The sequence below is a fragment of the Pleuronectes platessa genome, chromosome 23 (genome assembly GCF_947347685.1).
Source record: "Pleuronectes platessa chromosome 23, fPlePla1.1, whole genome shotgun sequence".
NCBI lineage: Eukaryota > Metazoa > Chordata > Actinopteri > Pleuronectiformes > Pleuronectidae > Pleuronectes > Pleuronectes platessa.
The window spans coordinates 6500978-6526191 of NC_070648.1; the positions used below are offsets into that span (position 1 = coordinate 6500978).

Consider the following 25214-nt stretch of genomic DNA (forward strand, 5'->3'; position numbering starts at 1 on the left):
TGAGGATGCAAATGAGGCAGCCTGGTTAGGAGACAGAAAACGTCCCGTGCTGTTGCAGTGTGGCGCCCGAGGAGACATGAAGTCGGGGACAGAGCGAGCAGAGAAGTCTGAACAGGCTCCAGCTGAAGTGTCAGATTCGAGTCGAGGGAGACAATCTGATGAAGAATCTGATATTTAAGTGGCTCGTCGCTGTTGTGTCTGATCGGTGAGTTGAGTTAATAGCGCAAATAATAATCAATCACTCGAACTGGAAAATAAAAGTCAATCATTTCTTCCAGTTATCTTCACCTGTAAGAGGTTCTGCTGCAGAGAGTCTTAGGTACACAAATTACATCTTCAGAAAAGTCTCTTTCTTTTCGAACACTTTTAAAAAACGATTGAAAAATGATTTCAGTTCCAATCAAAAGTAAAATGACTGTTGAGTCAACATCGCCCTCTCCCTCTCTCCCTCTCTCCCTCTCTCCCTCTCCAAACTAAGCTCTCTGTTTCTTCTCTAGCTCGTTTTTTCTTATTTTTCGAGTGTCTTTGTCTTTTGATTCCCCGGAGACTGAGGCAGCTTGCCGTTAGAATGAACACTCGCTGAAAGATGGATGAGGAGAGTTCTCCGAAGACCCAAGTCGCACCAAACGATTAAACATTAAGGAGAATAGGGAAAATAATTCCTTTGAAAAAAAATCCTAGAGGGGATAAAGGAAATATATTAAAAAATCATACCAGGTGGGTTCACACTCCACCCACGTACGTATGAAAGCATCTGCTTTGAAAACACAGAGCGTTTATCTGTGATTCAAGTCAATTAGACATCCACTGCTACAGCCTCCAAATATAATTGCTAAGCAGCCCTCGCCGTCTAGTGCTGCTATATCTCCCCAGTACTCCATCTTCTATAATAATAAAATGGTGCATATATGGATCTGTACCCTTCTTTCTCAGCCCACTCTGGAATATGTGTATTGATGTGTGTCGGTTCCACTCACATCGTCGTCGTAGAGCTCCATGAAGAACGTGGCCACGCTGCCGTTGATACCGATGAAGAGGTTGATGCAGGTCAGCACCACGTAGGCCGTGCTGGGGACGCTGAAGATGAAGGAGGCGGGGTACATCATGGGGGTGATGGACCACCTAGAGAGAACAACTCCACGTTATCTCCAGGGTTGTTACCTGAACAATGCATTTCTCTGGCTGCATCCACTTTGCCTCCAGGCCGGTGATTCTAGAGGCTACTTGGTTTGGTTTGGCATCTGATGTTTACCGGCTATGGTTTAGCCTCCTTCTGATGATGATGATGAAGATGATGCCAAATGAGGAAGGCAGTTGTTTGTGTTTCAGACATTTACTGCAGGTTTCTCTGGGCTGTGTTCAATTCAGTTTAAAATAAAAAAGCTACGGCCGTGAGTTGTGGTGTAAAATCAAATAATTCTCACACTTCCACCCATTTCCCTGCCTGTTTGTTAAGTTGTGTTTATGGCCCCATGCTGTGGCTGCTTTTAACGTGTGTTAGGACCATGTTGAAGTTCTGCTGGCGCCCCTGAGCTAACCCAGTTCCTTGCCGAGTGGCCCCGTATGTAAAAAAAACTACAGTTGCAAGAATCTCTGGGAAAATATCTTCAGTCTTTGTAGAGTTGATTTTCAAAATAAAAGCCATCATTTTTGCTCCCAACAGATTGAAAGGGATTCGGCTAACCCTCACATTTTGTGTTTGTGGCCATTGCAGGGTCATAAAGCTCCTCACAACCCTCCTTTAAACTGCAGAACTAGAACCGGTTTCCCTTCTAAAGAGATATAAGAGATGAATATCAGAAATATGGTGATTTTTTTTGTACTTACCCATACAAAATGAGCAGCAAAATCAGCGCAGGCAGGTTAGGAGGCGAGACGTAGGCTTTTTGTTGGAAGGCGAGGAAGATCGCAATCACAATCAAACAAGGGACGATGTAGTTACACTATCAAAACAAACAAAAACAAGGGAAGGATTAAACAAAAAAATGACATAAGAAGCAGATTTCATCCTCATCAGAAGCAGAGGCCTGTGCGTAATATTTCGGGGCATTCATAACTGCATCAAAAGATTCGGAGGCTTTTGATTTATTTATTCTTCCAAACAAACTGAAACGATGTGTAATTACAAAATCTGTAAATGACATTTTAATTAGCAATTCAATGTAGCAGGCTTTCATGTTTTAATTAATTCAGTGAATGAGAGACGCATCCCATTGTTTGAGGTAAGAGGTTTGCTGAGTGAAGCGTTGACCTGAAAGGGTTTACAATGCTTGTGTAGAGGTTTCTATTCTGATGTACTGATATTTATTGAATAATGTTTTTGAAAACCATTCCATTAAAAAAGCTTTTACTTCAAGGTTTTAACTTTTTCTTTTTTTTAACCAAAGAACTGAATGAAAAGAACTGATAATGCAACTATCTTTTAGCTTTGGATTAATATTCCCTGAAGTCTGCTCTTTTATAAAATAAGTCCAGTTTTACCGCTGGTGGATAAATGACGTAGGATATATAAAATAAACAGAAAGTAGCAAGAAACAACCAACTCGTTAGCATTCACAGGAAAACTTCATGCCGATCTATGAAGCAGCTTCAGGCGGGCGTCATTAGACCGGCTCCTTCGGTCCATTTGTCTTCCACTCAGACAGCGTTTATCTGCCATAATGATGAGGGCCCCGGCGCCATTTCTTTACCAAAGGCACCTGATAAAATGTTTACTTCCATTGTGCCTCGGGGGAAACTCCCGGGTGAAGCCTGTTGAGCGAAAGCAGCAGGGGTAGCTGCTGTCGATAATTACGCCTCAGCCAATGACTGCTGCTCAGGTGAGGATTCTTTTTCCCCAGGAGCAAGTGGTGTCAAAGCTACATCATCAATTACAGTAGATGGAGCGGTTTTCTTTTTTTTTTTTACATAGCAGTAGGTGGAGAAATATCAGTGTAATAGAAGGGGATCACACCGAGGCCTACGACACAAACACCTATTGTAGCATGTTTTAAAACTTCCTCGATTTATTCAACCAGCAGGAATATTCATCAGCACCTAAACAAGCCGTGATACAGAAGTCTGACAAACAGGTACCCACCATGTCCCAGGCAAAATTGGCCAACCAGTACACAGCCGGGTTCACTCCGCTGACAAACTGCAGATGCTTGGCTTTGTTCACCCGCTCTTGGATGAGGAAGAGGACAAAGCTGGCCGGGATGAAGGACATGGCGAAGATAACGCAGATGGACACCACCACGTCGTTGGAGGTTGTGGCCCTGTGATTGAATAGAGCACAGCAAACAGGAAGTTGAGTGGAGAGCGATTTCCGTGCACAGGGCCACGCCATGAAAGAGACATGAAAGTGGGAGCGGAGATTCAAGTTTATTCAGGAGATGTTTTTGAAATGTTTTTGTGTATTTTCCTACAGCTGCCAGTGGGTTTTCAGGCGGAAATGACAAAAAAACATGTATTAAGATATGAAATATATTTTATGAAATACCTGACTAATCCTGAATTGAAATTGAAAGGTATAAAGGTTACTTTGTATTTGAATAAACTTCTTACGCAATATCCATTTCATTCACAAGACCCACGACCGGAATGACAGGAAAGTGCTTAACGACTATAATGTTTAAGTTAACGCCATAGTTATGATTAATGAGGTGTATGAGGAGTATATATTTCACTGTTTTGCATCTTGCATTTCACTTTTAATTTCCCTTTTTATATCTTTTATCTATTATATATATTTTATTTAGATATGTTTATGTCTAAATAAATGTTAGTTTGTATATATATTAGAAAAAGGGAGGAAATAAGAAGTAAATAGTGAGTAAATATTTTTTGTTTCTTTTTATTGCTTTTCTTATGTGTGTTGTATTTATTGTGTCTTTATGTTTTTATGTTTCTATGTTCATTGTATGCACCAATAACCAGAGCAAATTCCTTGTAGGTGTAAACCTACTTGGCAATAAATACTTTCTGATTCTGATGTCTCCTAAGAATACAAATATTCAGTCGTACCTGTAACTTGTTTAATGTAATTCTGCAACTGCACTTGTTTTTGTTACTGGACACTTAAACAAATACTTGTTTACTCACCAAAAAAAACAAATAGAACAACAGAAAAGTTTATTAATTAAAAAAATGACTGAATAAATGTGGAAATAGGAAATGAGGCAGACGACGTATGGAGCTGAAACAGCATTCGGCCAATTTGCCCTCACGTAATAAACACATTCGATTTATTACTTTGCAATGTAAGGATCCATTTCAACCACTCTTGTTGCACCTGCAGAAATAATCCATACCCCTAATTTTGTTAATATTGATGACTTAATTAGACAAGCATTACATGCGTTAATGGAAAGCTCCGCCAATGCTGTTTGTACATAATAAAAAAGCTTTTAAAGATTACGACGGGCCACTTCCTATAAAGCCGACGGAGGGGCACAGTTAAAACTGTTGACCACACTTACAACCGTCTCCCTCCCTCATGTTAAGAGCAAATTACACCTTTCTCCTCCGAGATGCCGACCTTCATTTCACCGTCATTCGTCTTCATTTATGTCATCCTACTTTTTTGATAATGTCCTACGTCTCGCCTGCACAATTAGCATCGGGTGTATTCTTTTAACCCTCGGCCCACGTTTATCTCTCACAAGACTTCCCACTGCTGAATTAGCATATTAAATAAGTTACCCTGCATAGCTGTATTTATCATCGCCAACCAGACACAATTAGAGCACATAAATATGAAATAATTTACCCCGGTGGGCGCCAACCCCCGTTCAACAGTTTTTTTCCGAGAGGCCGTGAAACCCAGGTTGGGTTGGGAGATAATACACTGTAGGAGACAGAGATGTGGACGATCTAAGCGTGAATGAAGCCGGCTAATTGCTGTGAAGACGAGCACAAGCAATCTGCTAATTAACTAATAATGGAAGAGCGGGAAAGATGAGCTGTGGGAGTGTGGCGTCGGTGAATGGATTGCTTTCCCCTCAGTGTGCAGCCTTAAAAGTTGAAGTGCAGGGGGGGGGGGGGGGGGGGGGCTGAAAGCAGGAGATAATTATCAAATCTGAGTCTCCGGGCAAAACATCCAGGTAATTATTTGTTTCATGCAGCTTTCTGTTGATAATGTGGAGAAGCATTTTGAGCCTGATAGAAGCAAATCACAATTAATTTGTCACCTCAACAATATATATATTTTTTAAATGGGATATTTTTTGCAGGCATTAAATCACTTGATAGCCACTAAAGTGCATATCAAACTCAAGTGGATGGTTAAATGTAGCGTTTATGTCAGTTGCATGAATATTCCTCAGCAATTAAGAAGCAGGGCATTTCTATAGAGGGTGGCGGAAATTGGAAAGACCTATTTCCCTGTCGTTTGAGAAGCAGCGGGAGAGAGAGAGAGAGAGAGAGAGAGTGGACTGGTCATTTTTTGACGGATGTAAAACGTCGACTTTCCTTCCACCTGCACACTTTCACGGTTTTGTGGCTCATGACATCACTCGCATTGAAATTGCTTGTGAAGAGCAGCGGAGGAGAGCATCACTCTAAATGAGATAATTCCGCCCTGGCCCAAAACCCGGAGAGGGAACAGGTCATTAGTGATGAATGATTATAGATATAACAGCTCTGGCAATTGTCTCTCCCTGACATTAATGTGGCGTCAATGAGAAATATAAATTCATTTTTAAGCCGGAGGTTCGAGTCTAATTTAAATATTTTCTGCAGGAGAGGCATTAAGTGGCTCTTCTTATTCAACCAGACAACGAGGTGCTGACATGGACCAAAGAAATAAATGAGGGGATTACACCTTAAATAACCTTTTTCATGGGGCTGAAACAATAACTTAATTAACTTACTTAACGGGAATAAGCCCAATAACTTGATTATAAAAATGTATCTGCAGTGACTGAGTTAACATCCAGAACCTTTCTAACGTCCTCTAACACACATCTACATATCTACCTCATCCAGATTCCGTCCTGATATGTATATGTTTTTCCTCCTGATATATTTCTTCGTGCACTTTTCCTGGTATTAAATTGAAAATGTCGAAAGCTCCATTCAGCATTTACGAATATGGATTTTTCACCTTAGAGAGACCAGAATGACAAAACTTTGTGATTTCAACAATCATATGTTTGCCAAGCTCATCACACAAGGATCTTCTCAAACAAAATTGTAGTAAAATTGTTTTTCTGGTCACATGGGGGCTGCAGATCATTCTGTGAACAATCTTTGTAGAGTTTCTCTGACTCCCTTTTTGAAAACATTACAGGTTGTCATTTGATCCATTGCTCATATAAAATAATATCAAGGAGGTTAAAGCAACCTGGCTCCATTGTGCTTAGTCATCTACTCAAGTGGTCTTTTCCCCCATTGCTGTTTGAGAGCCGCGCACTTAATCTACACCACGTAGGGATGTTCAAGCTAATCTAGAAATCACAGTTCATAAATTTCAGTCATCACAGAGTAAGGAGGGGGGGGAGAGGTTCATCCTGAATCTACGGCGGGCAGGAAGGCCGGCCATCGTAATTATCTCCACTCAGTCTCCCTCTCTAACTCAGGCCTGTCGTCGGCACCTGATCACTACATAAATACCTGAGTGAGGAGCGGGCTGGAGCAGCAGCGGAGGGGAGAATTAAACTGCTACTGTGCGGTGATTGGTAGCAGCCATTGCAATGCCTGTATAATGTCAGGCCTTGTAGCTATGGCAGTGTATGGTAATTTGCTGCAGTGGGATGGATTCCAGGGGGCTTTCCATCAAAAGTGTGGATTCAATTAACGTCACTTAGCGGCTAAAATGCTAAATGCCGACAACTGATAAAGTCGGAGATTGCACGGTAAAATCAGTGGTTGTAAACGGAAAACAAAACATAAAGTACATAACACAGAGAGCTGCAAGAATCGTATGGTACGAGCTGGTGTGTTGGGATTTAGCATGTCATTAATCTCTGATTCTCATGGGGAGCTGCTCCCTCGCCAGCCCCGGGATGAAGAATGAGGAAAAAATAAGCTACATCCTCTTAAGGAGCTCCCCTGAGTCTTAAAAACCTGTGCATATACTCAAAGAAATCCCTCGTCCCTCCGTCTCCAACTTTCTATGGTGCTGTCTCTGACTCGTCTCTTCCCACTTTGTCTGGGCTGTCTTTACTTTTTTACTTTCCACAGCTCTGTCCCTCTCAATCACCAGCAGTCGGTCTCTGGTGCATTCTCAGGAAATCAAAAATAATATGAGAGAAATGCATCACAGCAGCAGTGCATCCTGAAATGTTATGAATGAAGCTGCAGACAGGGTTTGCTCAAGCACTTGTTTCTGCAGTAATATGTTACATAACAGTAATTAAGTGCAGGATTCACTGTTAACCCCCCCCATATATTTCCCCCCAACATGTTTAGGTACAATATATACAGCACACTGTCAGCGTTTTACACTAACAAGCTTGGTTGTGTAGCTAATTGACGCTGTATTTTCCATTTTTAAGGCCGTGTTTGCTGACCTAACAAGACAGAGAAATGTAATAATGACGACCAGTGAAAAATTCTCCTCAGAGCTGGAACATACCAGACCCCCCCCACCCCAACCCTTGTGTTTGGTCTGATGAACTCACAAGGCCACGAAGGAGAGCTGCGACTTGGTGAGGTTCAGGGGGTGGTTGGACACAGAGATGCCGTACTGGCGGGGGTCCTCTCCGGCCGCCAGGTTTCCCCTCAGGATGGCATTGTTGGCCACAGCGAGGAAAGACACCACGCCGTGCCACGCCTGGTTGTAGAACCACACCTGCCGAGGTAGAGACGAGCATTAGCGCCGGGAACAGCATGCGGAGGCTTGGCAGATTCGTTTGGACAAAGATTCGACAGGAAGGTAAAGGGAAGACAGAGAATTGGAAAAATATGCAAGGGGACCAGTATACACCAGTGACGGATAAAACATCTTATGATGAATTCTTCAGTTCACTTAGTGGTAGCTTCAACTTTAAAAAATGATAATTCAACATAATTTTTTTCTTTTTGTGATTTATTTGCTTAATGGGGTCATGTTTGGATGTCGTCTGAATAAATTATAAAAACGTAACACTTGGTTTGATCTATTTGGAGATGAGAGGGACCTGGACATATATGGATGTTACCTTATCCTTGAATAACATCCTTTGCCTGTAAATATGCTTGTGTTGTTATTGTTGTACATTGTGATGTTTATGTCCTATTCAGTATTTCTGTATCTTTGTCTCGCTCGATGGCTACAAAACAGCAAGAGGTCAAATTGATCTGGTCCACTAGGAGAAGAAGGGTTATATCGTCTCAAACGTTTTTGCCAGGGTAAATCCTGATCTATCAGAATAAGCGAAAGAGCTGACAAAATTTTTTCAGTTTAGTAGAAGTTAACAGCCTGTGATGACTGCCAACTCCCAATATGGCCATGGCATGCTTTTGCACAATTTCTTTTTCAATCTAAGTGATTTTCTGAGTCTGTGGCTGCTGGGGTGTAAAAAAGAGGAAGAATGGATGAAAGAGAGCCGGAGAGAGAGAGAGAGAGAGAGAGAGAGAGAGAGAGAGAGAGAGAGAGAGAGAGAGAGAGGACTCCCCGCTGATAGTGCAGCGTTAATTAAGAGCGGATGGTGTTTGAGTGTCAGTCGAACATAACACTGCATCACAGAGGAGGATATGGAGAAACTTGAGCAGACGCACAGATGTGCACGCCTGTTTGCAGCTCTCGCTCCCTCGCTCTCCTGCACACAGATTGACATCACTTGAACTTTTCCTTATTATATTTTCTCCATCCTCTAATTTCTGCAACGCCTGTAGCTAAAAGATCATTTGATGTATTCGAGATCAGAGCAAAGAGCACGTCTGCCAAACACAAGAAGGTGGGAGGGAAAACTATGTGAGAGGATATGATTGCAAGCTACTTCTGAAAAGACTAAAAAGATCCACTTCTTTTAAGAAGAGGAATAACTGATGAGATATAAACTCCATCTTTACAACTATATGCAAATGCATTCAAGTGTTGACTTACTGTTTCATTAATTACACAACGAAGTATGCGACAGCAGATTGCTTCCACTTAATAATTACAAACATACATTTAATTATTGAGTTACCCACCAATTTGTAATATTTGCAACTAATTCAAAGAGTAGCGACCAAATTACATCAATTGAATGAAGCTATGGCTATAATTAGTAGGAATATTGTCTTTGCATTAAGAGATGGAAATACTACCATTATATATATTTAATCTATAAAATCATATCTGCTGTTATATATTGTACCAGAAATGTTTTACTCCCTGATATCGGTATCAGCATCAGTTGGGCTCTACCTTCATCTTATTCTTGGCCATTAAAACCAAATCTCCTCCTGAATTTTGATTGTAGAAAATGTTTATTTGCTGTAATGCCACATAATCTATAATTACTTCAATAGTGTGTCTAAAAAGGAGAGAGGGGGAGGAATAGGTGGAGACAGTGGAGGAGTGCTCCTTCACCCGTTTCCCCATTTCATCGCCATTGCTTTCTTAAACCCAACCAGCATGATTTCAACCGAGTGGAATTTCATTGGCTCTAATCTTACAGGAGAGCAAAGGGGCATCTGCCAATTAAAATGTTACCTTAACGTTGTCCCTGGTTCCCAGCTTCTTCAGCAGCGACTCAGACTTCTGTAAGAGCTCATCAGTGACATTATCCTAAAGCAGATGAGGAAAACAAGAAAAAAAAAAACTCAGAGTTGGAGACTTAATTGGACACACTTGGAAAACCACTCGTGCTCTTTGAAATGCAAAAACAGGAGGCAGAGGGAGACAGGAATTAAAACTTCCGGACAGAATTTGGAAGTTCTGAGCCACTTATTTCCCCCCAGACGGGGCAACTTTTTCCCCTCTCTGACATTTTATTTTTGTTAAATTGTTTGAAATAATTAGGAGGAAGAGACAAAAAAAAGAACAAATTACCTACTGTACCAATGACTCAAAGGGTCCTAGTGTTCATATCATAGACTGTACTGACACTAACAGCAAAAGAAGTGTTCTTTTAGCCAGTGTTGGATTTTCTGGTGAGTATGGGGAAACGCTTGAGTGGTTGAACCGGACAGGTTGCATTAGAAATCCTCTCTCCTCCACTCGTGTTTCATGTGAAATGAGCCCTGGGACGAGGCCTTGAGATGACAGGCGTGAGATTTCAAAGTTTCATGTGGAAGCCGTGCTGTTCAGACCTCCGCCACGAGAGCGCTGAGCACATTACACGTGTGATATAAATGCAAATGGACCTTCTGCTGGACCCCCGGACGCCGTCAGAAGGAGCCGCAGGCGAGGAAACGAGGGTTTGAGGAGGGGATGTGGTGTGAGGGGCGAGGAGAGAGGAAGGGATAAGTGGAGAAAAATCAAGAGAGATATCCAGCGAGTGTACGAGAATGCTAAGGTGTAAGGGCTGATGGAGAGAGAGCGGGAGGAAATAGAGAGACATGTCATCTCTCGCCAAGACAGTCACCTCAGGACAAAGGACTGAGATCAGAACACGTCTCGTCTTCCATCCCTCAGTCCTTCACTCACACCACATTGAGACCTCAATCAGAAATGTGGAAACATTTTAATAATGTATTGAGAGCTTTTGTATTTTTTCCACCACGGCCATAAGATCCAGTATTTCTCCATTTGGCATAACAAGTGTTTCCCCATCATCCCAGGAACCCATCGTGAGCGCTCCTTCTCTTTCCATATCACAGTGTGAGGAAAAGAAAAAAAATGCCCCTATCTACGCTGACAGGAGTATTTGTGCTAAATAAAATACCCTCTGTTCCAAGTCATTACCTATTCATACACCAGGCAGAGAACAAGGCTCCAACCCTTGCCGGTAATGCCTCCTCCAGCCAAAGCAAGGGAATCTTTACCCGGTTCCGTGTTGTTTTGTTTTTTCTCTGTGGTTTGATTTTTGTTCCAAGCAGCAACAGGCGGTGCCAAGAGGCGACCTTCCCGAGGATTAGCAGCTGCCTGGTTTCTAATCCTCCACAAACTCCTCCCCGCTCAAGGACAATGACAAGGCTGGTTTGGCCGGTGCCAAGGCCAGCGACACGGCAATAAAGCCACTTGAGTGGTTGGTGACATTTTTTTGGTATCTATTCCAAAGTGGCCTGCACAGTTCAGTGGTCCTGTGGTCTTGTGTGATGTTGTGTGATGTTGTGTTCATACGTTTCTGCCTGCAGTGTAGGAAGTTTGCAATTAGTAGAATGTGGTTGGTTAGAAAAGGAGCTTATTCCCTGAATTATTTTGATATAATACAAAAAATCTGTTGCTTGGGAGGGTTAGAGAAACATTTCATGGAACAGTTGTGACATTTATTCCATCTATACATAACACACTGTGACACATGAGGTGCATTAGGCTTTCTTGTCCTCGTGGCCACCTTTTGCAACACAGAACCTGGTTCCTAGCTGCTCGACGGAGGAAATGCAATTACACAAAGATTTCAAATCCCACTTCCCCTCGTGCGCATGTGGCTCAAAGCACAGCGCTCCGTCCCCTCAGTGTCTCACATCACGATCCCTGCCGAGCGGAGAGTCGGACATTTCCCAAGGACGGCGCAGCACTTTAATCACAAGGAATCGAGCTCTGCGAGAGCTAATGCCCGACCATTAGAGTTACATCATCGCTGCCGCGCGAATTAAAGTCACATTAGCGTCAAGATCCAGGAGAGAGACAAGGGAGCCAGGTTAGGGATGAGACCGGAGAAGCCTGAGGGCGAAGCGGACGTGCTGATCTCAAAAGTAGTTTGAACGTCCAAAATTGTTAAATGTTAATGGGAGAGCGGTGTTCAAGAGAGAGAGGTGGAGAGAGTGGGACGAGTGAGTCGGTTCAAGGGGTTGGAAGTAAAGAAGTACAGATACTTTGTTAGTGTACTTAAGTGGATGACTTATCTGCACTTTATTATAAGTATGTATTTTCCTGACGACTTTTTATCTTATCACAACTTTCTACTCTTTCCATTCAGAACAATTGATTGGTTTCTGTTATTTTAATGCATTTGATGAAAGATTAAAAGTTTTTATTTTTTTATTTTGCATCATCTAGTGCCACCGTCCAAACATGATGGGACGAGGAAGAGAAACAACACATTCCCAGTTCTTCCTGTTCTCATTTAAATTAAGACTACTCCATTAAATACATAAATACACACATTTTAACCTATACCTTTTTTTGTATTGTTTTTATTTATTTGAGGTAAGAGTCGTTTACATTAAATAGCATTTAAAGAATATTTATGTGACATGAGTTTCAGATTGCTTTGCACAGAGCGATGACACTTTCATACTTTTAGTTAATTTCCGAGTCTGTACTTTAATTTGTGTAAAACGTTTAGTATTAGTAGTAGTAGAGCAGTACTTTCAATTGAATAGTTTCTATTTTTTAATGCAATGTTCCCAAATTCAGGTAGTTGAAAGAAAGGAAAAGTCAAAGAAGTTGTGTGATTGTGTTGCTTTGCAGTAACGACCCAAATCTCTTTGACAGATTCAAACACACGGACACTGGCAGCCTGTTGCCATAGACACTGGGGAAAACAGATTGGAAGAATCCGGACCTCCTCTCTCCTCTGCTTTCATTCTCCTTCCCCTATTGTTCCAGATTTCAGCGGGATCCAAAAGTCCACTTCAAACATCAACACCTGTATCCAGGATACAAAGCCAACAGCACAAAGAGCGCTGTGCTCCAATTAGCAGCAGCACACTCAAAGGGCGCCTGGCACACTGCAGCCCTGACAGGGAGAAACCGTTTCTGAAATCACCTCCTTCCGTCGCACACATGGTCTCAAGATAGAATGTTGGACAGAGAGTCACAACAGAGGAGACACACAAAACTGATGACAACTCCCAAGTTTGCTTTTTATGATTCCTGTGAACGTGCATTCAAGTATCAACTCTCCTGTTTGATTGATCAGGAAGAACAACTAGTGATGACCCACGTGGATTTACCTTCACTATCCATATATATATATCGATGACTCAGACATAAAAATAAAAGTGATATAAAGATAATGATGCTTGGGGACAAAAAATAAACTGTTGATATTCTACAGAGGTGCAAGTGGGATGCGAGGTTACATTAAATCCTAGGAAATGGTATTTTATCATGCAACCGATAGTAGTGGTTGAAAAAAATGATGATTAAAATGATTTAATTTGTATAGCGTCAAATTATTACCTACATTATCTTATTAACTTTACATTGGAAGGTCATGATTAGGCAACTAAGGATGATACTGTGTTTTTGGCCATCAACTATATGTTCTGACGTCAAGATTGTATTGAATGAATATTCATATCACCTATTTTCGTGATAACTGATCATTTCAAATACCTGTTGAGACGTGTGAGCCAAAACCAAATATTTAATTGTCGTATTCATATAATTTATCCAATCAGGACTTGAGTGGAGGACATATTTCAGTCGGGACCAAAATAACAGGCCAATCTACAGATGGACTGACATTTTCATCTCTCCAGCCGTGGAATGAGCACAGCTACAACAAAACTAAATTCTAAATGTAATCCTGAAAAACATTCACTTTCTTGTTTGAGAAACAACAATTGGATAATTTATATAATATAATAAATAAACTACAAGTGGATTCCAACGATAGGTGAAACTCTGTCTGTTACAAACACTGAGACTTCAGGCATCCTTCTTTATCCCTCTGGGCTGTTTCCCAACTGTATATCTTGACCTTCCACTAGGATATAGTGTATTATACTTTTCTTCTCATGAAATATATTCAGACAATCACGTGGCTTCAACATCAGGCTTGACACTGAGTGGGAATATTTATGACGTACCTGAGATGAACCGAGCAGGTCTCTTAGATCCCTGAAGACAACCTCGATATCTGCCTCAGTCAGACGGACTTGTGAGTTGACTCCTCCGACAGACACCCCCCCGTACCTGAAGTGGCAGAAAGCAGAAAATAAGAGCACAGGAAAGAACTCAGTGACAGTTTCCTCAAAATGTCTTCATGTAGTTAAATAACACATAAAGGGAAGCGTATCAAAGAGCGGCTCAGTCGTATTTGTCAGAGCGTTTTTCACACGTTGAGATGGAAATGGTGCAAAGGACTTCCACCTTTTATTCATATGACTCTGGCTGACCTTCTCAAAGTGCTCCATCAACACCACCACAGCAGCAGGTAGTAATTTGGAGGTCTCCAGTCTCGTAAAGTGCTGTCAGACTACAGGTGAGTGAGCTGTGATTACCTCGCAGGACCACATTCAAAAAACACAGACGACAGACATTCATTACCTCGTTTTACCCGATTGCTCAAAAGTCTTGAGGAGGAAGTCAGACATGTTCCGGCCAGTCAAATCTTCCAATGTGTCTGTCGTGTTCTGGATCCTCTGGTTTGAGAAAAGACAAAAGACAAAACATTACAAACACAATATTAGTTTGTTCCAACAAGGAGGGTCGGGGTTAGATGTTTACACACTTGTCCGTTTGTTTGTTTTTGAGCAAAATTACGGAAAAACTACACAATACATTAATATGAACCTTGGTGGAATGATGCAGTATGGTTCAGGGAACAAACTCATCTTTATCAACAATATTTACCTTGATTTCTCAAAATAGCTCTTGGCTCTTGATTAAAAGAATCAGCCATATTTAGGGGACATATTTTATTTGTATGCATATTTCGGTGGATCTAATTAAGAGGTCGAGTGAATTTAAATGTGGTTTCATTAGGGAACTTCTGAGGTCTTGGTGGAGGTCTGTGCTCTAATAAGTGGCATCTAGCAGGTTTTGCAGCATTAGCATTTCTTGTCAGATCGTTTTCTGGCCACTTGATCAATGTTGACTCAAATACTCACTCTCCTTTTAGCTTTGTTTTTGTTTCTACCAGCTCCTGATGGTGTCGGATGGGTATCACAAAGAGGGTTTATCATTAAAAAGGTGTTAATGAAAAAACAGCTACTCCCCTCATCCTGGGAAAGATAGTCGTGTGTGTGTGTGCATGTAGACGTGTGTGTGTGTGTGTGTGTGTGTGTGTGTAGTGCAGAATCGAGATGAGAGGGGATGACCACAGACCGACTCCAGCGAGTGCACGTGATAATTCTTCCGTGGAAACTTGCGCAAAACCTACAAAACTTAAGAGCGGGAGCTTTTTCAGGTGAGATCTGTTCACAGCACCGTGGAACATCTTCTCCAGGACCTTATCATAAGAGTCAATTAAGCTGGGATGAAAACTAGACCCCAGCCAAAGCTGCGCGAGCTGCGTCTGATGTCAAAGGACCCTAATTAGAGATTGCCCCTCTGTGGATAAATGGGTACATTCAAACATCCAATTAAGAGAGGGTACGACACACTGCAATGAATACACTCCTCAACATGTGGACTGATACTTCCCAGTAGACACGCTCACGCTGCTTCCTCCCTGCTTGTTTAGAGAGGTAACGCTATGCTAATTAGCGGAGTGATCCTTGATAAAGTGCAACTGAGACCCCCCCGACTGCAATTCAATTGACCAATTTACCCCCTAGTTGCAATGGTTGTCTACTCCTGTTTACAAACAGATTGAAGTGGAAGCTTAGGGTACACATGGTGTGTGGATTCATCTTCGCCACAACTTCCTTTAGGGAAGCATTATGCCTTATTTGGATTAGAGTGTAGTTGACAGTGTTGGTTCATAGGATGTGGACGGAGACGTATAGTAAAGAGGAGACCAATACACTTTGAGTAAAAAGAGGAATGAGGAAATATTATATGTCAGTTTTGCAATAAAAATACAACAAATGATGTGAAAAAAACAGCAGGAGGACTGAAAAGTTATTGAAGATAGCAGAGGAGAAGAGGAGGAGGAGGAGAAGTGGAGTCACAAGGCAAAGAACAAACAGAAGGGGGAAAGCAGAGGAAGAGTCGGACCCATCTGGTTTATGAATCAGAGATAAGGAGGACGAGCAGCACTGCAACCTTCGCTTATCTCTGAGCAAACATGCTTCTCTTTTGAAAAGCCACAGGAACTTGGAAACAAACAAAACCCCCCCGAAAAAACAAGAGTGTTTAAACTCTGCTGTGCACGAAATGAGTTTATACCAAAGCATACAGTCGGCGTGGGTAATTATTTTGGCCTGGGTTCATATCCCCCATCAAAAGGCTGAGATGGGAACATTACGTGATTGTGCGATATATACCTGCGCCGGCATCGCTTGTTCATTACCCGGGAACAGCTTGAGTGTGCTCCACATTCCTGTGTGACATCAGCTCTCCACCACGCGGCGGTGGCTTGATAGATGAGGAAGCAAACAGGGGTGAGTGAAATGTAAATGAAGGAGCGGTCGAATCTGTGGAATGAGCCGGCGCACTCCAGCAGCGGAAAGATAAGAGGCTGCGCCGTGTGTTTGTATCGGCGCTGTTCCTCGGAGCGAGGATTCAAACTGTATTCAGACTGCACAGAGGAAAGCAATTCAGGGGAAAGCTGAATCCTCTGCAATTAAATTAAATTAATGTTGTGTTGAGGTGTATGCTTTTTTTTGTTTTTTTTTGTATTTTTTATTCCTGATCAGGTTAATTGTCTTTTCATGCATAATTATTTTTCTGCACAGGTCAAGATGTTTCTAAGTATTGCAATCTAAGTTTGTAACTTTGATTGTTTCAGGTACTTTTCAGTGCAGACAACTCCATTTTGTTAATTGATTGTGATAAACGATTGTGATAAATGAACATCACAAACATCAGTTGTTATTGTTAAAACTATTTGCAGCTTTAATTTGAAATGTGCAATATAAATAAAATCTAGAGCCCAAACAAATTATCTGTTTGTCATTAAATGTTGTCTGATATGAAAAATCTAAAACACTGTATCTCACAATGTTAGAGGAAGTCTGGATCCACCACAACATTTAAATAGTTCTTTCTTGGTTGATGTCTCATCATACCAAGTTTTGTGAAAATCAAAGCAGTACTTTTTTGCGTATTGTTGCTGATAAACAAACATCCCAACAAACAACCAAATGGCCAAATGGCCAGCAGCACAAAAAAAAAAAACTTCTTTCTGCAGACAGTAACTGGACTTGTGAGAAAAGCACTTGCTGCTGTGGCTCTTCTGTCCCAGGTCATGGGAGAGCAGGTCACTGAGGCCCACGCCTGGTGACAGATTCCCCTCCTCTCCCATTCTGCCCGTGTTGTTTAACCACGACAGAGAGACACCATCCACCATTTTCCCCCGCCTCACCAGCCAATGACCTTTGTGCTTTTGTTTCTGAGCATTTCTCGCCCTCTGCTGAGACGTCGGCTCTGCACAGGTCGTTCTTACACTGAAAATGGATCCGCGGGTGTTTCGGAGTCAGAGGGACGAATCAACAGGGCCCAGCAGAGAGAGGGATGTGTTCCACTGTTGTGTTTACAGGTTGAGGTCTGGAATGGCGGGGTCGAGAGCTGATCTGCGGTCAGCTGGGATTGGTCATTGCCAGCAGCTGTTGCCTGAGATAGAGCCTCAGACTCAAGGTTTACGGATTTGTTATGTTTTCATTGACTGGAAAGAATAAGTTGTTGCAACAGTGTTCCCCCGAAAATAGAATTCATTTTAGGAATATAAACAGAAATGCCAAAAAACAGAAATAAAACAGCTTCGGGATTACGCCGCATTATAAATTCATCACTTTCTTTTAACAAAGTACAGCAAAGACACACGTTTTCTTCTCAACACACCAAGTAGATAGTGCTGGTTGCACCCACCGGATTCCAAACGGTCTTTTTCTCCACACAAATGGTAAACCAATGCCCAACTTCAATAGCCTGATAGATGAGGCCAAGGAGAGTAATTTACAAGCGCGCCGCAGTGAGGCCAGTCTCCAAATGATAAAGACATCAATCGTAATGCGATGAACGTGGCGGCTTTATCAATTCCTCCGCACGCATGACGGCCTATTCATCCATGAAGGTTAAATATCACCAGTGAACAAGAGTCAATACCAGAGAATTGATAATGGGCTCACTGTGGCCTGCCATTTCCATGGAAACAATGATTTCCCACTACCTCCTGTTGTGCTCTGCCCATGTTCTTCTCTTCCTCGTCTCTTCCCTCTGTCGTTTCTCAAGGGCATACGTGGAGGATGGGCGGGATGAAAGACAGAAGAAACCAAGGGCTAGTGTGGAGCTGGTGCACTTTGTCATGACTTATTCAACAGGGGAGGCTTTCAGGTCAAAGGGAATACATCCTCAAAATGTGCTCAGTGTCTGTGGGTGGTCTCTGCCTTGGACCTGCATCTATTTATGTACTCCCTGCGGTGGACCACAGGTAGGCAACGCAGCAATGGCGACAAACGCATGCTCCCTAGAACATGGACATGTGAACTGAAGTGCAGATGTTTGTTTAGCAACATGTCCCCTTTTATTTATTCATAAATGTCACTATATTTATACCGAACACAGGCCTCCTCTTCTATAGTGTATATGACATGTGCACTTATGCTCTGCTCTACATTACATTTTCAAGTCAAGCTGTGCGTCACAAACCCGCTGGTGCTACGCAGTTAACAGCAGGCAGACAGGGGAGGATTATACAGTAGCTCACTGGAATTCACTGTCATTTATATGGAGAATATACTACTATGCTGCTTAAGAAGCATCTTTTCACTATAAACAACGTGGTCGACCCCTTTATCTCGCTTCATCCATACAACTACACTGATTTCAAAAGAAAACACACAAATGTTTTGACACCGTATCCTCCGTGTCCATACCAACAGTCATGGAAATGCACATGACCACACATACAGTGGATAGGCTCGTGCTTGTGGAAACAGGAAGGCGCGTGCACATAGATATATATATAAAGGCTAGAGGTCTCGTCCAATGAAGTCGAACGTCCACACATGGCGGCCATCTTGCCACAGGCGGCTCGCTCACCCATAACATTGTGTTGGTAGTGGTACATGTATTTTTTTTTTTAAATAAAATAAAATAATTCTTGATGTATATTTGTAAAGGGAAATGTACCTATTTTAGAGCATTATTCTATTTTTTTGAAAAATAACAATTATTCATAAGTATGCAGTATCATAACTACATATCTGACGTTTATAACAAATTAAACTGTTTAAAAATCGGTTGAAAATTGAGCAAGTTATGGTAATTAAAAAAGTACGTACCACTACCAACACAATGTTACTGGTGAGCAAGCCGCCTGTGGAAAGATGGCCACCATGTGCCAACATTCGACTCCGTTGGCCGATACATCTAGCCTTTATATAAATATCTATGAGCGTGCATGTCACTGGACACAGGAGTGATCTCCATTTGAGTTGCTTTCAAACAACAACACAGTAATAAAGATGTAGTCTCAATATCTCACTGTATTTCGGTCCAGTTTCTACATATGAACTCTATCACTGTGCTCTCCAGATTCCACATGAAGGAGTAAAAGGTCACAAACCGTGTTCCACAAACCCACCCCTGCCAAATAAATAAAGTGCTGCATTATGCAAAGAGAGCAAACAGCCTGTGCATCGCATATAAATGTTCTCATCTGCTGACTTGTCTTCTGATGCATTCTCTTGTTGCAGTTTCTTTTAATTTCAAAATCCCTTCAGCCACAGAGGGAGAGGACTGGCAATGATCTTGCTGCATGATAATAACTCAATGTCCTCAGGGTTGTTTAGTCCGTTCAATATCCCTTTACAGGAGCTGGATTGGAACAAAATTAGTTGTTGTGAATAAGAGAGAAATGATGCAAGTGAGTGTAACAGGATGTCGAAAAATAATTTGCCTTTGTAAATGGTCTTTTTTTAACCAAGACTTTGTGTACTGTTGTAAGTAGCAGCCACATACACAGTGATAGGATACAGTAGAAATAAAGTAGTAAAGTATGGGCAATTTATAAAGTGAGAGAAAAAGAGGGGAAACGCAGCTGAAATGGAATAAATAGGAGTCTGTAAATGGAAGCAGAAAAGCTGAATAAAAAAAAGCTTAATGGCCAGGGTGAAGATACAGAGATACAAGGAGCTCCTGAACAAATGGGGGACTCCTTGACAGTGCTGTCACCAGCTAGGACCCGAATGTCAGGCGGAGGAAAAGGTTACACAAAGGGCACTTCGCCTGTTTGACTGTCTCAACAATCATCGTGTACCGTGATCCCCGGACGGTTGCTGGCTTCAAAGTGGCCCTAAATGGCCCTGTCACGGGAAGCAGGCGCACAGCGAGGAATCGCACGAGTTCAATGAGGCATTGCAGATCCGTGGAGGGTGTGAAATGGCACATTACAGAGTGTGGTGCCGTATAGAGGGGAGGTATGGGGGGTTTGGGAGGAAGTGGGGGAGTGGCAGAGGGGCCCAGTGGTTTCAGTCATGAGTCATGTGTTGTAAGAAATCACGTTTTTTTTATATCAGATGTGTTGGTCTGTGCTGATAAGATCCAATTGTTAGATAATAATAATAATGTCAATAATAATGTTACATATTTAAGTTACATGGGAAACACTGGCTATTATACACACTTGTTTCAGCACATGACTGTTGGTACACCTGCTTGTTTACTCCTGAGTCAGGAGGATATGGACAACAGGGAGAGACTTGTAGTTCTTGTACTGTAGTTTCTTAGAATTCATTCATGTTCCAGAGTACCATCATGTCTTTGCCATGTCACACTGATTCTTATACTTTATTGTTGATGGCACCATCTCTGTGAAAGGTTCTATATTCAAAGTAACTTGTATTACACCTAGATAGATGAAGACAGGTCATAAGCAAATATTTGAAAGTATAGACACATGCACCAGGCGCAGGTATCAGACAAAAGCCACCTCTGAGAGAATGGAGGTGTCGCGGCGATGGCAATTCCTCCGTCTGCAGCTTAAGTTTCTCATCATCGCTGGAACGCAGGAGTGCAAACCATTCGGCTCCAGATGAGACACCACACTCTCTCTGTATAGCGGCTCCTTCCCTTAGCAGGTGGCGGCTGCCAGGCAGAAATGCAGGGATCTGTTACCTGCTCATTGATCCACGCCTGGAATCGAGCCTCATCAGATCAGACCAAGCAACTTTTGCTCTCCCTGCATTTGGGCATGTTTATTGTTGAAGTAATAGCCTATAGGGGGGGGGGGGGGGGGGTGGACTGGTATTGACTTGTGCAGGGTGAGACACAGAAACCTCCAGGGACTCGTGACGTGAGCAGGAAAAGGTGAGATGCTTTACAAAGTGTGGCGCTGCTGGAACTACATGTACATACATTCATTTTGAAGGTATGGTAAAGAAGCTGAATCACTTGAAAAGGGCGTTCCTGTGTATTTTCTGTGGAATCACTTTCAGCCCTGCGCTTGCAGGTTCACAAAAGGGACGCAGCAGAAAAGCCTGATTTACATTTTGCAATGCGACGCAGAATCCTCGCACTTGTTAGTAAGTACCTTTACATTTTCGAATCAAAATGATGCTGACTGGGACTTTCCGCCTGGAAGCCAGAAGCTCCCATGATAAGCAGTTTTTATTGTATTGTTGAGTCACATATTTTATTATATTTTTTTACATTTGGACTTTCACACACTGCAGCTTCTCCCTCTGTGACACATTTAGCAGGAAGCTTGACAGCGAGGCAGGAGAAGCTCAGGCGGGTTTTTCACTGTTTTCCTCCAGGGGACTTAGAGACAAAGCAGCTGATCAAACTTTGGATCTCCCGCTACCCTGCCACCGAAAGACAGAAGCTTCGGTTTCAAAGACTAACCTGAGGTGGAGGGAGCCCCCCCGCTCCAGGGGGACAGTCGGGTAACATGGTCGTCCGTTTTGGCGTGCTGCACTGACAGGAAGGGGAGGGGTTCGACATGCTCCAGTTCCCGTTGAGGAAGATGTCGCTCACTGACTGGTCTACGGGTGGAGTGAACCAGTCAGACCCACTGGAGGAACATGGCAACATCCTGCAGAAGAAGAAGAAAAAGGGGAACATTGGTAATAATTCATTCTTTCCACCCTCATCAATCATCATTTGAATCATATTCTCTCTCATCTGAACAACAAGCTCGACTGCAGTGAACCACGCTGTGCTACTGCTGTGTAGCAGAAAAATAAAACTGTGGTGTAAAAGAAAGTATATCTGGTTATCAGACAGGATGGTACAGAACGGGTTTCTTATCACCCACTTAGAATAAACTGCATGTGTCACAAGTGATATATATATTTAAAAAGAAAGCTGAATAACTGAGGAACTTTGTGTTATACACTCACATCTGTGAATTATGCAGGATACAAGCTTCTGTACTATTGTTAGATTTAAAAGAGAGAGTCATTGTTACTCTGATGAACTTGTGTGTGTGAACAGATATTTACCTCCAACACAGGTTATACTCAAAATGATTTGCACCCAGCTTGGTGAAGTGGTGGCACACGGGCCAGGGAAGAAAGAAAATGTTTTCTGTAATTCTGTAAATTAACTGGCACTAATCTGTTGTAATCACCTCAGAATGTTAATTCTAATAGGAACAGTTTGATTTTAAATTCACCTAGCATGTTTTTTTTGCTTTTGGAAATCTAATGGTTAAAATGCGATAATGATAATTGCTTTTTAAATTGTATTTGACTGAGGAAATAATCTTGCCAGCCTCCTTCTGTGTCTAGTTCGGGAACCACTGCATCAGGATCTGTCCGGACCTGATAGGCTGGACCGGAATTGGCCTAAAAAGTTTTGAAATAATATTCGGGCTCCAGCCATGTGTGTCAGGAATAAGGTGACACAAACTTAGTGCGGCTTATAGTCAGTGCATCAGGATCTGGTCGGGCTCAGAAAAAAAAAACTAAATTCCATCTGGTTCAGACGGCCTTGGAAAGAAAAGCACTGTCCTCTAGTGTGCATCTAATCAATTTCTCATGAAATAATGAATGGACCTTGATTTAAGATTGTTTTTCCTCGGAGGTGAATTGCACCGAGCGCCATTCAAGCTGTTTATTGATTACATTTGTTTTTGGCTTTCAAAATCATTCAGGGTTAGATCGCTTTTTAATAGCTTGTCCTGTTTCTGCTGCAGGCACAGACTCATACTTAGACTTGCATGACTCCATGTTTGCATACAGGTGTATAACAGATGTGCACTGTTGTGGGCCAGCTAGCCATAGGCATACAGAGCCATAGGCATGAGAAGCATTCGGCAGGATTTCATGTGCACGGTGGAGTCTTGGTTTCTTACGGTATCGGGTTTCCATCCATGCAGCGAGTCCCGAATCCAGGGTTGTTCACGAGCGTGTCCACCACCTGAGACACCTCCACGTTGTCTGGCCCGTCATTGCTGTGTAAATTGGCAAATATAATTAACGTTAATACACATGCAAACATTTGGACGAACAAGATGTTAAATCCAAACAGAGGCACACATCTCTTTAATCCGTGAGCGTCAGCCAGTTTGGCATAAAGTCAATAAGGGAGACCAAACCTGTAATTGGGTCTTATGGTCTGACACAAGCACATAAGTCCAAGAAAAATAAATGACTAGGATTGCGGGTCCATTGGGTGGGACCATGGAATTACCAAAAACATGAATATATAGAGTATGAAGTAACAATATGTCTGGTTTATCAAAAGGATCTTATCTTCCAGGACGGCAGGAATTACCCCCCTCCTGCAGAAGACAACTGGGCCCATTTACACTAGAAATACCGTCTAGACATTCAAAATGGAAATACCAATCAGAGTCCGGGTGTTCATGACAAATGATCGGCCGAGATTTATTGTCATTCCATCGGGTGATGGAGCACCGGAGTCTGTTTTCAACAGCCGAACCAATTTACAGAATGACCTCTGCAGCCTCTAATTTCAAAATGCTCGGGATCTGAAGCCAGACGTCTTTTAGGTTCCGTCCAACGGCCAACAAATAACACATGTGTCTGACTCTTGACCTCATATCTTGGTGTCACATTGAGATTGTCTTATTACACCAAAACATAATTTGATATTATAGGCCCCTGAAATTAAGTCAGAGATACATTGCCGGCGGACTATTTTCTTCTGAATCCACAAATCTGAGTGACACGAATCTCCTGAATTTCTCATTTTGTTGTCACACACTGGCAAAGCACAGGAGTTTGCATGGCAATTCCAGAAAAGGGTCTGAAAGGAAATGGGAAGTGAGCCGTGTGGGGGTGGGGGTGGGGGGGGGGGGTGGGGGGGATCGGGACGTGGTGCATTCATGTAAATACTCCATAGCAACGGTGCCTCGCTTAATCAACAGTGAGAAAAAATCGGTGCATTTACCGAGCATTTACTTTGGCTCGGGATTCAAAACGTGACTTCCAAGAAACAACAACAGACTGTAAGAGCCACTGACTGGTTCGATGTGCTGACACAAGCCTGTTCAGGATTCTGTGTACAGCCTTTCATCATTATCTGGGTGTCCTGTGCATTTCTGAGCCCCGAGTCTCAATCTTCCCATTCCAATTCCATCTTCATTAGGAGCCAGACCCACTCGGCCCCTTTTATCTTAACTCTGCTGTGGGAGTTAAAACACAACGTTTCATAAAGACTATCGGCCATGGCTCGCTGCCAACGGTGGTCACAGCCCAGCCAACCGTTTGGATTAATGCGGTGTTCATTGTCTCATTTAGACGCGTCTCCATGAAGGTCACACGGCCGTTTCCTCCTCGGCCACCAGCGAGTGCAATTGAAGTGGTCCGATTGTAAAAATGGATTATGTGCAGCCATCTGTTTTGCAATTAACAATGGCTGAGCTACCACGTTATTCAAGGTAATAAAACTATCGGAGAGTTCCAAAGTGAAGACTTGTGGACACACACACACACATACACACACACACAGAAACAGTGGAACTAATGAAGAGTTTATCTAATCATAACCGAAACACAACAATGGAAGAAAGTCAAATAAATGTAACATGGTATAATAAGACTAATCCCTTTGGATAGCACCAAAAATAATGTTCTTGTTATTTGAAGTGTAAATATTACCTTCCCTACTTTCATATCTCTTTTTCCAATTAAACATTAAAAAGTGCATAACTATATAGAGGGTATAATATTGCCACAGTGAAACATTATACACTAGTGAGCAAGGGCCCGAACCCCCTTGAATTTCTAAATTAGATCAATCATTATCTTTAATCTCCCCCAGCTAAAATGGATCATTGGCATTTATGAGGTTTATAGTGCAACAATGCTCCTCTGATCGGGCTGGATGGATGAAAACGGATGAAAAGGCACCGGACTTTTTAATCACCCAGTCATCACTAAGTAGGTGGTTTCAAAGCCAGTGAAGAGAA

At 42.3% G+C, this 25214-nt stretch overlaps 1 protein-coding gene across 1 annotated transcript in view; it reads right to left on the reverse strand.

The window, feature by feature from the left end:
* LOC128430356 (phospholipid-transporting ATPase ABCA1) overlaps positions 1-25214 on the reverse strand; it is a 134780-nt gene that overhangs the window by 42669 nt on the left and 66897 nt on the right. Inside the window, exons 31-39 of the mRNA XM_053416399.1 lie at positions 23133-23231; positions 21680-21869; positions 14276-14370; positions 13816-13921; positions 9605-9679; positions 7605-7774; positions 3080-3257; positions 1828-1943; positions 978-1122 (exon numbers count right to left, since the gene is read on the reverse strand). Of these exons, the coding sequence (XP_053272374.1) occupies positions 978-1122; positions 1828-1943; positions 3080-3257; positions 7605-7774; positions 9605-9679; positions 13816-13921; positions 14276-14370; positions 21680-21869; positions 23133-23231 (1174 nt within the window). The remainder of the gene's footprint in view (positions 1-977; positions 1123-1827; positions 1944-3079; positions 3258-7604; positions 7775-9604; positions 9680-13815; positions 13922-14275; positions 14371-21679; positions 21870-23132; positions 23232-25214) is intronic.